Source organism: Palaemon carinicauda, chromosome 33 (genome assembly GCF_036898095.1).
Source record: "Palaemon carinicauda isolate YSFRI2023 chromosome 33, ASM3689809v2, whole genome shotgun sequence".
Taxonomy (NCBI): Eukaryota; Metazoa; Arthropoda; class Malacostraca; order Decapoda; family Palaemonidae; genus Palaemon; species Palaemon carinicauda.
In genome coordinates, this window is record NC_090757.1 from 12,798,857 (window position 1) to 12,817,293 (window position 18,437).

At 37.2% G+C, this 18,437-nt stretch overlaps 1 protein-coding gene across 1 annotated transcript in view; it reads left to right on the forward strand.

Moving 5' to 3' along the window:
* IleRS-m (Isoleucyl-tRNA synthetase, mitochondrial) overlaps positions 1 to 18,437 on the forward strand; it is a 223,961-nt gene that overhangs the window by 106,250 nt on the left and 99,274 nt on the right. The window contains exons 6-8 of the mRNA XM_068356756.1: positions 6,520 to 6,745; positions 11,664 to 11,830; positions 15,623 to 15,728. Of these exons, the coding sequence (XP_068212857.1) occupies positions 6,520 to 6,745; positions 11,664 to 11,830; positions 15,623 to 15,728 (499 nt within the window). The remainder of the gene's footprint in view (positions 1 to 6,519; positions 6,746 to 11,663; positions 11,831 to 15,622; positions 15,729 to 18,437) is intronic.

The following is an 18,437-nucleotide window of genomic DNA, read 5'->3' on the forward strand; positions in this document are numbered from 1 at the left end:
AGATGGGCATGTAGCTAGGGTTTGTAGAAAGAAGGGATCAAGTCAGCCAGGATGTTCGGGAAACTAATTAATCAGAGGGTTCAGCTGGGTGAGTCCTCGTGTGTGTGGGGAGTGAATGTGATGCATGTTCGTGAGGGTTTATTGCATGAAGATGTGATGGGAGAAAGAGCACATGATTGCATGAGTGTGAAAATGATTTTTAATGGTGTAGAGTTGGTTGGTTTGATTGATACTGGTTGTGGTGTCAATTTAATGTTTAGGAATGCATATGATAAGGTAAAAGAGGTTTGTGAATTTAATGGATGTAAGGGTAAAGTAAAAGGTATTGGTAATTTGTGTATGCCTGTGCAAGGGAAGTTGCGGGAAAATGTTATGATTGGGGGGCTGATGATGGAGGATAATGATTTTTACGTAGTTGAGGGAGCGAATGAGAAATATGACGTACTGCTTGGGTATAAATTTCTGAAAAAATGTGGTATGATTGTACATCCAAGTGTGAATATGATAGAAATAAATGTTAAGGGTAATATTTGTGGGGAATTTTATTTAAAGGAAGACGGCAGAGTGAGTACGAAGGTGTGGAAGGGAGTGCCGTTGGTAGCAAAGGAAAGTGTAAAGTTATCAGGTAAGAAAGGTGAGGTTATTAGTGTAAAAGTTGCATGGCCGAGCAGTCTGGGAATTTCAAATAGTGACAAGGATGAATATGTAGTGGAAGGTATGGAAGCAGGTAATTTGGTGAAAACGAGTGCGTATATAAATGATGGTGTTATGAATATGCAGGAACCCCAGGTGTATGTAAGGTTGTTGCCGAGTGTTAGGAGGAAGAGAGTACGTGGAATACGTGAGGGCGATTGCATGGGATGTATGTATACACTGATCAATGTAGAGGATGGAAGATATGTTAAGGCGAGACAGGGAATGGCTGGTAAGGTAAAGAATGATGACGATTGGGGTTACGATACGTTGAAAGGAAGAATTAAGTTAGATGAGAGTATAAGTGAGGTCGAAAGGGAACGATTGCTTAAGATGTTATGGGATAAGCGGAGAGTTATGAGTCTCGGTGACGATGATTGTGGGGGGTCAGACCTGCCAGAATTTAAAATAGTTCTCAGTGATGATACCCCCATATATCAGCGTCCCAGGCATTTTTCTCCGCCTATTGCCAAGGAGATAGAGGAGCAGTGTCAGGAATTAGTGCGTATGGGTGTAATAGAAAGGAGTGAGAGTGCTTGGAATAGCCCTATTGTCCCTGTACGAAAGCCTGATGGAAGTTTACGCATGTGTATTAATTATAGGAAGGTGAATGAGGTGACTGTTAAAGAACGTTTTCCAATGAATGTGGTGTCTGATTGTGTTTATAAGATACATGGAATGAAAGTTTTTACTAAATTAGATTTGGTGCGGGGCTATTACCAGATGCCTCTGGCAGAGGGGAGCAGGCCCATTACCGCATTTTCAAGTACATATTGTCACTTTCAATTTAAAAGGTTGAGTTTTGGTCTTGCTAATGCGCCTGCTGCCTTCCAAAGAGCGATGAATGTTGTTTTGGCTGGGTTGGATCGACAGAAGGTGACTGTTTTTATAGATGATATTCTGATTGCGAGCGAGACTGTTGAGGAACATATGCGGTTGCTTGAGGCAGTGTTGAGGCGGTTAATTGAAGTTGGTGTGAAAATTAAGCTTGAGAAGTGTACATGGTTGTCCAGGGAGGTGGAATTTCTTGGGCATGTAGTGAGTAAATCTGGTATAAGGAAGAGTGACAAGTTTGTGAATAAGGTGGGAGAATTTCCACGTCCCCGGACTGTGCGTGAGTTGCGAGGTTTTCTTGGTTTGGTTGAGTTTGGGCGCAAGTTTGTTAGAGATTGTTCAGGTATAGGGAAGCCTTTGAATGAATGGATGGGTAAAAGGAATAGTACAAAATTAAAATGGGATGATCGGATGATAGAAGCGTTTGAAAGGTTGAAGAAAGAGGCCGCGAAAGACGTCACTTTGGCATTTCCAGACTACAGTGAAAATGCGAATATGCTAGAGTTGTATACGGATGCGAGTGGGGTTAGTATGGGTGGTTGTTTGGTTCAAATGCAGAGAGTAAATGGAGAAGAGCAATTGAGAGTAATAGCGTATGTTAGTAAAGCATTTAATAAAGCTGAGCGGAAGTATTCGACGATTGACAGGGAATTGGCTGCAATACAATTTTTTGTGAAAGCATTGAAAGTATTTTTGTATGGTGTAAAATTCATTGTGCGTACTGACCATCAGCCCCTAGTGTATATGATAAGGAAAGAGTGTGTGAATGCAAGGGTTGCTAGGACCATAGAGGATTTGAATGAATTTGATTTTAGGTTAGAATATGTACCGGGAAGTAAGAATGTGATAGCAGATGCGATGTCGAGGATGGAAGATAAAGAGAGTAATCAGAATTCTGAAAGGTTGCTTGAAGGTTTAGTTGTGGAGCAGAGTTGTGAAGGGGAAGATATGGTATATAAGTGTATCCTAATGGGTTTAAGTAAGTTAATACAAGAGGGGTTAAATACGGAAATACCGGGTAGCGTAAGCGAGCTTAAAAGAAGGGTGATGAGTGAAGTGTCAAAAGAAATGGTATATGAGGAGGAGAGTAGTGTACTAGAAGGGGAAGTATTATCAAAGATATTAATGGTGGTAAGTATGTTGTATGGTGTAATGGTGTATTTGTATTTTGGATGGAATCGACCGATGGAATATAGGGCATGTAAGGAGAATGATAGGGAATATATCTTGAGGATGCAATGTAATGAGGAATGTTGCAAATTGTTGAGTGAGAAGGATAATGGTGCAAGTGACCTTAATCTAAGATATGACGGTATAGAGGACAGTAAATATGATGATGAACATATTGGTGAAGTGAGCGACAGAATTGAAAGGAGAGTAAATGTATGTATGCATGGTGTAAATGGAAGGATGATGACATATGTGAATATAAATGAGAATGAATATTGTACTGTAGTTTAATTGATACGGGTGCTCAAGTGTCATTAGTAAATGAGTCGGTTATCAGGGAAATTGAGAGGTACAATTGGGAAGTGAAAAGACAGTGTACGAGTGTGAGAATTCATGGAATAGGTCAGGGAAGTTTACTTGTTTGGGAAGAAGTGAGGTTGAAGGTGAAACTAGGGAGTATGGAAGTTGAACATAATTTTATTGTAATGGGAGAGAATGAAATGCCTAGTTGTTTTTTGATGGGAATAGATTTTTTGAGGTTGCACCATGTGTCAGTTGATGTTGGTAAGGGTTTGCTTTCAAAGAATGGCTGTAAGGTAATAGTAATTGAGGATAATAGTGTATTCATGGCGAATTTTGTTGGCATGATTGATATTGCAAAGAGTGAAGAAGATTTGTTAAGCAAAGAAGAGGTGGAAGAAATGCAAGGTGAATGTTTCAAAATAAATAGGTTACGTGAATGTATTTTAAATGGTATTAGGGTGGAAGAATGGCCGTGTGATTTGGAAGCGTATAAGAAAGTTGTTAAAAGATTTATTGTTTGTAAGAATATTGTGTATTTTTTGCATAGGAATGGATGAAGATATATAAGTTCCTGTATTTCCAATGCATGCAGTTGTAAGTATGTATATGGTAGTGCATGACAGGTATGGGCATATGGGGAAGAATAAATTGTGGGAATGCATGCGAGAGAGGCTGGGTTGAGTCAAATTAGTAGGGATGTAGCGACTACTTGTGAGGATTGTCAGAAAGGAAAGTATCAGAGCATGCATGCAAGTCTGCCTGTTCTAAGGTTACGTATGAAAGAGCCATTTGAGATGTTTGTGATTGATTGTGTTTCGTTGCCTGTGACTGCGAGGAGACATGGGAATGATTATCATGGTCGATCATATGAGCAAGTTTGCGTATGCAGTACCCATCAAGAATAAAAGAAGTGAGACTGTAGCGAGAATGGTAAGTCAAGTGATGTTACCGATGAGTGTTTGTAAGCCTGCAAAAATGTTAAGTGACAATGGTCTGGAGTTTGTTGGAGGAGAGTTTGAGCAGATGTTAAGAGAATGGGGCATTGAACATGTATATTCGACTCCGTATATGCCAAGTGCGAATGGTTTGGCTGAAAGGACGGTAAGAACCTTGACAGAAATTTTGCGGATGATGAGTAATTGTGATAATGATTGGGATTTATATGTTGGGCGTGCGTTGTGGGCGTATAATGTGACGGTGCACAAGAGTACTGGTATGTCTCCGTGTAAGTTTGTGTTGAATTTTGAAAAGATAGTAAGACCGAGATTGAGTGTGTTTGAGAATGATAAAGATGTTTGGAAGAAAGCAAATGAGAGATTTGAAAGCTACAAAGTGGGAGAGAAAGTGTTAAAAGAAGTAATTGAAAAAGGAAGAATGAATGTCAATAAGGTACGTGATAAGTTTGAAGGTCCATATGAGGTATTAGATGTTGGTTCTAGTGGGTTGAGTTATGTTTTAGGTAAAGTAAGTGTGGATGGTAGTGTGGAAAAGGTTAGGGCACACCACAATCAGTTGCGTAAATGGAAGGAGGTACCAAGATATATTCAGGAGAATGGTATGAATAAATGGCTGAAAACGAACAAGTATGAACCGAGTATGTGTGAGGCATTGGGTTTAGAAGATAAGCAATTGGTGTTAGTAGAGTATGGAAAGAAAAAGAAGTCTGAGAATTTTACTGGGGATAAAAGACAGGAAAATTTTGTAGTTGTTGCTGGGAATCAGAATAAGCAGGACAAGGGTGTAAATGTACAGGTGAGTATGGAAGATAAATGTATTAATACAGATGAAACTTGGATGAGTATGAATGATACTTATAGTGTGTGTGGTTTTTCGTTAGATGAGGCAAGAGAACGTATGACGAACACGAGAATGAAAGATAGGAGAATGATAAGCAGTATGAATGATTCTTTTGTTAAAGTAGAAAATGGTTTAGATTTAATGGATGAATTGTTGACAGAAATTAGTGGGATTTTCGGGCCAGATGAAATTGAGGTAGATGAAATAGTGCATGATATCTTAGACGAGCAGAACATAGACGGGAATAGTAATAGTACATTGAATGAAAACGACATGGAAGAAGTGAATGAGAGAGTGCAGGTATATGAAGGCCCAGTTACTCGAAGCCGAGGTCCCGTTCCCGACTGCGACTGGGTTATGAAAAAAATTAGATAAGTGTTGTGTGAGGATTTGGCAAAGTAAGGGGGGAGGAATGTGGAGGATTAATTTTATTTTAATTTATTTTTTTTTTTTTTGCCAAATCGAGAGAGAGAGAGAGAGAGAGAGAGAGAGAGAGAGAGAGAGAGAGAGAGAGAGAGAGAGAGAGTTGTTTTAATAGTGTTAAATCGAGACATTTTATTTGCTTTAGCTTTGTCATGAGAGAGAGAGAGAGAGAGAGAGAGAGAGAGAGAGAGAGAGAGAGAGAGAGAGAGAGAGAGAGTTTATTTACTTTAAGTTTTGTCAAATCGCAAGAGAGAGAAAGTGTGTTTATTTGTTTTAGTTTTGTCAAATATAGAGAGAGAGACAATTTCATTTGCTTTAGTTTAGCTAGATCGCGCGTGTGAGAGAGTACAGTTGTGTATGTGCGTTTGTGTGTGCGTGTTTGTGTGTCCGCGGTGCGCGCCAAAGAACAAGGGTAGTTAGCGAATGATTGTTTGTAGTGGGAAAGACTGTCGGTATATTTGAGGTTGTTTGTTTACCTTTTAGCTAGGTTAGGGCGGTAATGACATAACAAGAACCCGGCAGCCAACATCGGAGAAGCCGCCTGTCTCATATGTCTTGAGCCGCGGTTAAAACGATGTGGGCCAAGTGTGTGTGCGTGGCCGTTGCAAAGCCACGACCACCCAAAACAATATACCCAGCTACTGGCATTCTGTCGTTTCCTCCACCCTTCTTCTGATAGGAGGCTGATGGCTAACGACAGAACCCAATACTCGGACACGAGTGGGCGACGACGACAACGACCGGTAAGAGGTTGCTGAATTGCTCCTTTAGTCCTGTATGGGACCAAATATACTGACATATTCTAGAGAAAAAAAGAGAAACAACTAGTTTGTTTCTAGGGAGATTTTATCCCATCAATAATGGAGTCTTCCTTATTTTAAAGGATGAAAGGTTTGTATGTGCATAGGAAAAAATAAAAAAATTTAAAAGTAATTTGTATTTTTCCTGGTTGCAGAAATCTGAGTCCTTTAAAACTAAACCTACCACCCCAGCCACCTATCACGGTCCTGAGCCAAAGGTCAGTAGGGAAGAATCTGACAGGAGCAACTCCTGGCTTACTTGTTTATGAATTTAATGGCCTTTCTTGTTTGAGTTAAAGACACTCCCTATTTGAAATGACTCAGATTTATATACTAGGAAAAATATATATTACCTTCAAACACTTATTTTTTAATTCCTAAAGCCATTAGAATGTATTGTACAATAATTTTGTAAGGTGGAATTTTGAGCTCTATAAGGATAAATTTGATTTAATTCGGTAAAAACATCACTTCTTTACTTCTGTTCATTTTTACTCAGGAAGTTTTGAAGGAGAATGGAAAGCCTAATGTGTATTTAGCAGTATGGACAACTACTCCCTGGACACTTCCAGCAAATGAAGCTATATGTTTTTCTGTGGATGAGCAATATTCCCTATTGAGGGTGACTGTTAATCAACAGACTATATATGTCATATGGGCCAAGGAGCTTTTAAAGGAGCTCCAACACTTTGCTTCAGATATAACTGAGCTTTGCTCTATAAAAGGTATGTTAAAATGGGAACTGGGGTTTCAAATTTTGGGACCATTTATGGGGGATTTTTTTTTTTATTTTGCACTGTAGTATTGTAAAATACCAGTAAATATTAAAGAATATCAAGACCATAGGTTTCTAAATGAGAATGATGTGACTTTAACATGAAGCTGTTTGCATTTTTTATTAAGTTTTGTAAGCAAAATCATTCTTTTACGTGGCTCATTTTTCTGACTTGGTATAATACTGTACAATATAGTACTTCATTTCTGTATAATTTTCCTTATTAAGTATAAGCTTCACATATGAGTCACAGGACACAAAGCAATGATTATCAAATGTCAAAGACATTTTGGTTTATTTTTACAAGAGTATGATGTAATATACAGTCTGTTATTTATGATCAGATTACTCTTTTTAAGAACCATTCCGTACGAATATGGCAACTTAGTAGAGTTGTTGGTAACTCGCTATATGTGTGAGTCTCTAGTTCAGGCCATGCTTTCAGCTTGATATATTTCTGAAGTGAACACGTCCTTATAATCCTTATCAGCAAGGGATAGGGGTTTGTTGGTCCCATGAGTGTTCTTGCTGAGTTATGACAACTATTGACTGGTCATTCCTGGTCCAAGTTTATGTATAAAGGGAACTTGAGTGCTTTTTGTATATTTATGTGTTCAGTCTTTAGTACATAACATGTTGTTTGTGAGCAACTTTTAAATCTTGAACTATGTGAAATTCATTTTACCAACAGATAATTATTCCATCATAAATACAAACTATTCAATATTTGTTATTATTATCATAAGCTAAGCTACAACCCTAGTTGGAAAAGCAGGATGCTATAAGTCTAAGGGCTCCAACAGGAAAAAATATCAAAGTGAGGAAAAGAAACAAGGAAATAAATAAACTACAAGAGAAGTAATGAACAGTCAAAATAGAATATTTTAAGAACAGTAACAACATTGAAATACAGTAGGTCTTTCATATATAAAGTAGAAAAACTTCATTTAAACAAGAGGAAAAGAAATAAGATGAAATAGTGTGCATGTGTACCCTCAAGCAAGAGAACTGTACCCCAAGATAGTGGAAGACCATGGTACAGAGGCTATGGCACTACCCAAGACTAGAGAACAATGGTTTGATTTTGGAGTGTCCTCCTACACAAATACAGTGTAGTACACTAGTTAACCTCTTGAGCAAAGAAGAATTATTTGGTACTTTCAGTATCTTTTAGGTGTATGAGGACAGAGGAGAGTGTGGAAAGAGGAGGCTAGAATACTCGATGTATATGAAGGCAAAGGAAAAATGAGCTGTAACCCAAGAGAGGAATCCAATGTAGTACTATCTGACTAGTCAAAGAAACCAATAACTCTCTAGCAATAGTATCTCAATGGGTGGGTGGTGCCCTGATCAATCTACTACCTACTATGGAGTTGGATGTTAGCACAAGCTGGTATATAGCTATAAAACTTGTAGTAATGAGGTGTCAACGACCTTTCCAGTTGTTACCAGTGATAGCAGGGAGAAGCATCGCCTCCTTGCTCACTCATACTGTCTTCTCTTTGATCGTAGCTGTGGTGGGAGATTGAAAACTCCTTCCACATTCACTGGCTATGGCAAATGAAGCTTTTACCCATTGATGCTTGCGTCTCGGGGATTTTTTCATTGAGTTGAGACTTGATTAGCATCAGGATCACATTAACGCTTTAGGTTGGTTAAAGGTGAGCGACTGTTGCCAAGGCCTTACCTTCATCGCCTTGGAGTGAGACTTCCATGAAGTCTTAGGAACAGAAAACCTCTAGAGAGGAAATCTGTTCCGTCTGTGTACTCCAATACGTCAGCAGACACATGCGAACAACTTGTATCATGGCAATTTCTGTTAATTCAGCGTTTCAGAGTCGCATATTGAAAGAAGTGACATTGTGACTGATTGCCTGACTTGGTCAGCTATTTGGGAGGTTTCATTTTTAAGTTACCTCTCGGTTCCTACACGCATTCAAGTGGAAGTTAGCCTTTCACTTGAACTTAACCTAACCTAACCCAACGTTGCCTTTTTCTGAGCCCGCCAACCCTTCAGGTTTTCTGAAGACACAGTTGTCAATACGACCTACTGTCTTAGCTTGGTAGTTTATCTATTCACGCAGCTCGGAAGTATTCTCACGTTTCTGACTCGAGAGCAGTTTAACTCTTCAGAGTTACTAGGAGATCTTGGGGGCTGTCACAGTAGCTGATGGCACCAAAGGTAAAAGCTAGCCTTTCACCTAAGAGTTTGCTTAATGTAAGAGATCTCTCACCCCCTCATGACATGAATCAAGCTCTAGCAAGCTTGATTTGCGATGCCAAAGGTGAAGGGTTTTCCCTTCACTTGAAAGTTTTGCTTAATGCAAGCGATCTCTTAATTCCTTGAAAGCCAAGCTCGCAACGCAATTCATGCTCGCCTGGATTGTGTACCCTAAGATGAAAGCCTACTTTCACTTGAGAGTTTTTCTTAAAACAAGAAATCTCTCAACTATGTGCAACACAATTCAGAGTGATTTTATTATCACATTTGATACTTAAACCTCTCGTGATGTAGTGCGTGAAAAAAATTGCTATTAGGCTAGGAGCAAAATTTACTCACCACACACACACAGAAATTTTTTCTGCACCTCTGTATGGCCAAACTATAACAGGTAGGAACTTCTTGTTCATTGCATTATATTGCAGAATTATTAAACTTTGTAATCCTGTAAGCAGAGTATCCTTGCAATGTTTAGAAATTTAAAAAAAAAGATTAGATTCTTTCAAACTGCTTCTCCACCAGGCAACAGCTAGAGAAGATAATGGGCCTTCTTCAGTTTGCTTCTATAGTCAACCCAGTGTTAAAGACCAGGTTGAAAGATCTCAATTGAGTGGGGTTTTGAGACCTTCGGGCTCAGTTTCCCAGTTGCAAAAGAATTCTCAGGCCATGACGACATCAAATGCCTTTTCCATGTCAGTCCCATTGGACCCTACCCCGATATGATCCTTCATACATATACATCCCAGTCGGGGTGAAGAGGTCATTCGGAGGAGACCTTTGACATTGAATAAACTCAGTCCAAGAAGGAATTCCCATATAAAGATTTTCATAGACAATCAAGTAGCAATGTACAGTATTGTCTCAGAAGGGGGAGATCTTCCTCAAGAATTATCAATGCAGTGACTCTTTCCATAATGAAGTTACTGAAATAGAAATGTGTTTCTATCATCATTTGGCTGTCTAGATCTCTCAAAGTAGTAGTGGATGCCCTATCCAAACAGTCAGTCCTGTGTACAGAATGGAGCTTGGATTAGAGTTATTTTTTTTGTAAATTCCATAGTTTGTTCTGAATATTCTGTAGACCTGTTTGCAATAAAAGAAAACCACAGACATCCACTATACGTAGCCCTAAACATGAATTCTCAGGTAGTGGCAAGAGATGCTTGTAATTTGAATTAGAACATGGTCATCAATCTATGTTTCCTTCGACGAGTTTCATCTCGAAAGGTGTTAATACCCCTCAGGATTTTTCAGAGACAGCTGTGCTAATACCTCCTCTGTGGCCAAACAGCATGTAGTATCTACTGCTCCAACGTCTGAGACCAAGGTTACATTCACTTTGGCATGCACAACTGCATTAGAAAGTAGCGAGTCGGATTATCTTTGTTTCCTCCTTTCTGACCCAGTACTTTTATGCTTGGATTTTCTCTCCAGTTTTTACTAGGGATTTCTCAGCCCACCATGTTACTTATATTATGAAGTGGAAGAGGTCATCATTCATGAGACAATACCAATCTGTGTCAAAAGCTTAAATGGCCTTTCCGAGGAATAGGTCATGTTGTCAGGTAACCCCAGACTTCTTGGCTTCTTTTGTGGTCCACTTCTTTGAGGATAGAAAGCTTCAATCATCAACAATTTTGTCATATAAATTTGCATTGCCAGAACCTCTCAAGATTGCTTTTGGCGGGGATGTAGACTGGGACATGTTTCACATGATAACCCAACCTTTGTCTTTGCAATGATCATCTTCACAATTACCTGCTGTATCTTAGTCTCTTGATAGGGTGCTTGAGTTTTGGGCAAAGTTTAATAGTTCTTGAAACTGTCAGTTCTATTCCAAAGACAAATATAAAATTAAGAAGGGAAGATGACTTGTGATATTCAACATATGAGAGGTTGGAGAAAAGGCTTTAGTTATTTATCTAATGTAAGGTAAAAACTGAATGTATATTATTTACTTGCATTTTATAGAGGAATTTAGTACTGCTGGTAGATATTTCCATTTCGACATGAACAGACCATCCAACAAACCCTTGGATTCATTGCTCATTGTAATGAAAATTAGGCAGATATACGCTGGTGGGTTTATATTAAAAAATAAATGTTATTTTCCAAGTTTCATTTTTATAAACCAGTAGACTAATTATCTGTCCATTTCATCCATACTGTAGCTATTCTTACTGTTTTCTTGAATCATGCTTCACAGTCCAGTGTATCTGCAAGGCAACAGAAACACTACCTCTTTTAAGACCTACCAATATATCACAACAGGTTTTTTAACCTGGGGTATTTATATTTTTAAGTTCAAAATTCAATGTACTATTCCATCCAAAGGTTAACCCATTATATTGTTGTCTGTAGTTAACAGGATACTGGAGCCTTGCAGATATATGTTGTACTAATGGCCCTCAGTTTTGTTTTTAATCAGCTTATGCTCTTAAAAGATTTGGAAAATGTATTGGAATTAAAGTAGCCATAGTGTGTTACTATATATGGGATTTATACTGTATCCTATGAGATGTTTAATAAGAAATCATTATTTTATATATGAAATATACAGTATCGTGTTTTATTCATAAATATTGTGCTAGTACTGCATTATGTATTATAAAGTTTCATAAACAATGTTTATTATAAATATTTCTAGGTTCCTTGCTCTCTGACATTACATATCGACATCCTCTGTCTGAAAGACAGTGTCAATGCATTCCGGGCGGGCATGTAACGGTAACCAAAGGCACAGGCTTAGTACACACTGCTCCTGCTCATGGTCATGATGATTTTGTGGTAGCACTGCAGCACAAGATACCAGTGGTAAGTTTTTAATGTAATATCAGTATTACAGTAATACCCCTTCCTACTTTGTTAATTGGATCTAGGAGACACAGAGTAAGTCAATTATTTTATGTAGGTAGGAACTTAACCCTATAAAGTGACATATCTTCCACTGTACTTGTAGCATGCTATGGTTTCATGGAAACTTGATACCTACTTTAATAAGCTTTCATGTGATATACTTGAATATTGTATAGCATTTGAATGAAGTTTTAAATAATTATTGAGAGAGAGAGAGAGTGAGGTTGGCACCTCTTCTGTTTACTGGACATAATAGAAGGTGGAGTTGTAAATGACAAACTATTTGTTGGAGGAGGTTGTCAATGATAAGGTTGTTGGTAATAACACATCTTTTAAATGAGGTTTCTTTGCTATAAAACTTGATGTCGATGGCAATGGCACTTTAGCGTCAAGATCAGGTGTTACCTGTAACTTTTTGTTTTTCAGTTCTACTAGGAATTTATCCATAATTTTTTTGGTTAGCATTCCTTGTATTGTTGTAAATTGACCTTTATGGAAGGAACATATTTTCAACACCATTAGATACTTTGTCCAATGCTTAGCTGAAGGATTCTGATACTCAATGATTGACAGACACGAGGGTAAATAATAGAAAGCACGCTGCATATCTTTAAGGTTGAAGTTCTATGGTTCTGGATCAAGAAAAGTTTCTTCAGTCTTCTTTTATTCATATTAGCCCAGTGGATGCTTAGTCAGTGGATGCTTGTGGACCTTAATCAACTTGTCAAAATCTTCAAACTCCATCTCAAGTTCATAATTAAGGGATACCAAATTCTTCAATACATCTTCTACTAGCTCATCAATACCTTTAAAATCATGAACAAATTAGTTAGTTATATCAGTTCAAGAAGCACTGATGTTTAATACTGAGTGATACATATTGTAACCCTTCCAAAAATTCCAAATGTTCATCTTGTTCTCTACTGAAGTAGCATTGTCTGCGCAATGTAAGATATGTCATAGATAGTACTGCTCAGAGAGTTCTATGATGTCTTGATCCATGGGTTGAATGAAAAATGTTTGGTCTAAAAAATACAATGCTCACATTTGGGTCCAGGTCATTCACATGCATGACATGCTCAGGTGCATTATTTTCTTCACCCTGCAATAATCCATAACTGCTGGCATAAAATAAGTATTGAACCATCCAAAGGACACATATTTGTGTCTTTGAAGTCAATGGATAATGGGCAGGGGAGACCTACAAGTGCTTCAAGTTGCAATAAAAAGTTATATTACCTTCTAACAGTAATGTTAGCCATCTTTAGCTATTCTTTGTAATCAATAACAGTTAATGATTCTTATCCACAACAAAGAGGTAGCATTGAGAGGTGTATACTGTATTAGCCTAGAGACAGCTACTTCTGAATACTTTGAAGAAAAAGGTAAGTTATAAGGAAGTTTTATCAATGAGATTTTACTCTATGTTTCACTCTTAAACCCATTGTTTACAACTGCCATGTTAGTGCTGCACATTTGTTGAAGTTTAGGGACAAAGGCATAGTTTATGTAGTGGTCCCTCATGCATAATAGCGATAGATTGTTTTGGTATTAAACTCATTTATTATTTTTAACTATGTATCATTACTGAATATGAATACCCAACAATAAACTTTAATTCTCCTTCATAGTAAGGCTCACAAGGGTAATGAAGGTATGAATGTTAATATTTAACCTAACGAATGTAAACCCATGATGAGTTAATAGCCAATCTTCCAAGTGAAGTAAAATGTACGGTTGTGAAGAACATGATGTAATTGATCAGCATTAACTGATCAACACTGTAAACAATAAAAAGTTAAGAAAATCCATGATATGAAACACCAACTCCTAAATTAAAAACTGTGTTGCTTAAGAACACTTACTTTAGCAATAGGAGGGATCTGAGGATCAAAACTATCTACTGTGTCCTCTGCCTCACAATTTAGATGTCTTAAAGAGCAACTAAGGATGCAGAACTGTAAGGATTTTGTAGAAAAATTATGTAAAAATTTGAGACTATGAGAAGAATTCAACTCTGGTTAGGTGCTATGAACATTCAGAACCTTTACTGAAGGAACACTGTAAAAATAACCACTAGACCCAACTATGGAAGTCAGGCTAGTGTTAGCAACTGGTTAGGCAAGTCAGACTTTCTACCTACAAGAATAGACTCTCTGACTTTTTGAGAATAACAAAAGAAGTTAAATTAAGTTGAGATCTTTTAAGACATCCCTAATATGAAACTGCAGTGTAAAAGTAAATTATTTTTTTTTACTTTCTTTTTACCCTACTAACCTCTGTGGTAAGAGTAGACAATATTTATATAATCTCTCTCTCTCTCTCTCTCTCTCTCTCTCTCTCTCTCTCTCTCTCTCTCTCTCTCTCTCTCTCTCTCTCATAGACAGAGGATAGAACGGTTGAACTTATTTAATCTACAAAGTTGACGTTTAAGGAGACAGTTAATAGAGGCATTCAAAATTCTTTAAAGGAATAAAAAATATAGATTACAACAATCTATTCACACTTAGCACAAATTATTCCAGAGGTAACGGATACAAACTGGAATTGAAAAGATACAACACCACTCAATGTAGCAATTTCTTTACCTAAAAAATGACAAATACTTGGAATAGACTTCTAGCAGATGTAGTAAAGGGTAACATGGTAAACGAGTTCAAGAATAAATTAAACAATATCATAAGAACACTCTAAATGCTTAAACCAAATCTCTCTACCAAAGAGCAAATGGAGTTGCTGCAGATGGATTAAAAAGTCTTTGAGACATCCAAAATTATTGTAAAAATCTCTCTCTCTCTCTCTCTCTCTCTCTCTCTCTCTCTCTCTCTCTCTCTCTCTCTCTCTCTCTCTCTCTCTCTCTCAGAGTTGACAGTGTACTGCTTTCAACTTCATATACTGATTGCTTTATTGAGTATTGGTTAACATTTCTGCCTGAATAGTTTTCTTAAAGACTTGCTTTGCTAAGCATTGGTTTGCAGTAGATTTTTTCTGCGTGAATATCTTTCCTAAATGCTTGTTTTACTGAGCATTGATTAATGGTAGATTTTTCTGCCTGAATATTTTTCCTAAAGGCTTGCTTTACTGAGCATTCGTTAATAGATTTTTTCACCTGAATATTTTTCCTAATATCACACAAACATTTCTTGCACTGAGATTGTCTTCATTAGTGGTTATGATAATCTACTCCACCCAATAGGCCCCTAGAACACCCACTGGTCATTTAGATATCTTCACCCCTTGAAACAGAGCCCTCTAGGGGGTAATACTGTCAGTGTATCACAAGTGGTGCATTGTGGAGATTATTTAAGTTTTTTTGTAACATTATTGGACCTTAGCCACCTAAATTTTAGTTTCCTGTTTTACATCTGTTTCTATTTTTTTTCATCTTGGTGTCAAACATCTTAAAACAGTTAGTACTTCATACCACAACCACAAGGTTTTCCCTGTCATTTGCACTTCACCACTGAATGGCCTTTCAGCCCCTGGTCATTAGTCCATGAAACAGGTAAAATTCAGTTACTGGTGGAATATACAGGAGTATATGTTATTGTAATGTTGTTTTTATATTGATTGATATTTTCTATTCAGTGGTTTTAGAGTAAAGCTTTTTATATTTGGGATCCCTTCTGTGAAATTGTATATTAACGTGTTTGTAAATCTTCAACAAATTTCTGTTGATATCTTAATCTCTTTTTATTATCATATACTGTTCATAATTACATGAATGCTTTTCCATTTTTTTCCCAATAGGAATGCAAAATTGATCAACAAGGATGTTATGAAGCTGACTTTGGGAAAGAATTGGAAGGAAAAAATGTTCTAACTGATGCCAATGAAGCAGTTATTGAACTATTAAGTAAGTGGTGCAATAGGCATTAATTTAACTAGGCCAATAAGGTTTTCTAGTACTTTACTAATTGACATGATTTTTTTTTTTTTTTTTTTTTATGGGACTTGGTGATGCTTATCGTCATCATAAATGTTTTTGTATCACCTTTTCCTTTATGGGGTTAGATGATCAATAAGTTTTCTTTTTTATCTAGGGTACCTTTTCCTTGATATCTAAGGGTCTTTATGTAGGTTGTTTCCATTATATAACTTGACATCATGTAAACTTCTCTGGGTATCTGATTGTCATTTATCTCATCTCATGGCCAAACATACACAGTGGAGTATCTCTGAAATTAGTATAATAGATATCAGAAGCAGCATTTCAGATTATTTTTGCTAGATAAAGTTAATTGTTTCTTCATGAACAACTGACATAAAACCAAACAAGTACGTGGCAGTTACTTTGAAAATTGTTAATTTTTTACATTTACAGTATTCTAACAATTAGTTGAGGCTAACAGCCAACTCTACTTTGAAATGTTTTCTTTCAGTGGTATTATTTTTGTAATAAATATAATTCTTTTAACACGAAACTAGTTTATTCCAACTGAAATACAAAGATTTTTACTTTAATTGCGTAATTTGCCTACTGAAGCTGGAAGATCTGTTGAACCATTAACAAGCTTGTTTAGTAATGGCAGGTGGGTGAGGAGATATACTCGCCTGCCTAATTGAGTCAAGCCAGTTTTATCTTTGGCCCCAAAACAAGTCGATTTGTTGCTGCTGCTCACCATCAGACCTTTGCTTTATGCTAATGGATCTTTTCCTTGGATTTGCATGGTTGAGGATTTTGGTTTTATTTGGCACTTTGCTTTTTATGTTCTCTACGGCTACTGATCACAAGAGTGTAGTATTGCGGAATTGTGATATTAAAGCTGGAATCGTAAACACTTGAGGCACTTCTTCCTTAAAAGGACCTAAGACTGGCAAATCACCCATGTGATTGGTCATACTCCCAGGAGTAGCAAAAGATTAGATTAAATGAACCAGTAGCCACAAAAAGCTAATTTGGACCATTTTGATTAAAATTTTGGTATTACATCATGATCACACCCACCACCTCCACTTTACCACTTGTTTAAGTTGTTTTTTAATCACAAATTGAAATTGTTACTAGTTATACTATTCTGTTACTGTATGATAAAAATTCAGATAAAATTGCTCTGAAAAGCCATGATCCTCAGCAGCCTTATCCACATCCAAGCTTCAACATTTTGAGCTTTGCAACAATATAAGAAATGATTGAATCCTTTTATCCGACGGAAAAAATCTGAATAGGAACAACTATATTTTTATTCCCAAATATAGAATCATCTATGTTGGAGCCAGAAGAGACTTCTTCAAATTGGTGTGGATCCCAACCATTTCAATAACTTGAACAACCATAATTGCTGACCCCAATTCCTTCCCAACTTTTGTACTCAATAATTCCTCACTTTTAAGGCTACAGTACCTCCTTCATCTTCCTGTATCAGAGGTTTAACCGAGGGAAGAAATAAGCGATTTCCTCTTTTGTTTACAACTAGAGGGAATGCAAGGAAAACTGCTCAAGCGTGTGGCAGACTCCTTTTGTTATTATATGTTCTTGCGCCTATATTTATCCTGCTTGAATTACCTCTGAATAGCTAGTGGCTGAGTTAGTGAATGGAGGGGATACTGTGCCAGCATGAGGCAGACTCATCTTATTAGTATATGTTCCCTTGCCTACATTTACCCGCTTAAATTACCTGTGATGAGCTAGTGGCAGAGCATGCAAGCAAATGGAACTCATTGCCCAATGAAATATAATGCAAATGATCAAGATTAAGTTCACCCCAACAAGGTTTAAGAAAATCATACAATACAGGGTGCCATGCCATTCACTTATGTACAATAATACAAAATAATGTGGGGGGGGGTTGCTTACTCTGGGGAATGGTGGTATGGAAGGATCTAGACTACCATTCAGTTTGTGGTATGCAAGGTTTTAGCAGCAGTAGAAGCTAAAGTAATTAATAAAGAATTTGAGGTTCTGTGAGAGGATTTTGAATCTGTAATGTGATTTTTCAGAACCCTTACTGAAACTATTAACACTTGACTCAAGTTAAGGAATTATTTTAGGATGGCAATGTTTTAAAAGAGGATTCATTGGACTTCTGAACTTTAACAAAGGAAGCTAGCACTGTCATGATCTTATGAAGCTCCTCACTATTGAAAGTTGGCTTATTATCTGGTGGCTTGTCATTATTGTCATCATCCTTGTTATAGTTGATTAGTCTAGTCTTCCCTGGCTTTTCCCCTGAGCTGACAGCAAGTTCCCTTTAGAGCTTTGCCCTGTTAATTTGGCCAGCAGCCATTGCAGCATGCTTTTGCACGAGATATACAGTGAGGAGAACACACACTTTATATTATTATCTAAATCACAGTATTCCCCATGACACAATACACAAAGGGAATGCAGACAATGAACTTTCAGAAACGATTCTCTTGCATATTCCATGTTATATTATAATGGTTAAGAAAACCAGAAGACATCTTAATATTTAGTGATAAGTCAACAGTGTAGAGAAGGTCTGATCAGTACTGGACAACTGAAGAAACTGAAGAGACGGAGACTGGTACGTTAGTTACCATTTACTACTAGAATATTCCTTCCTATCCTAAGGCCATGTGTTTATTGGATGGAAGAAAACAG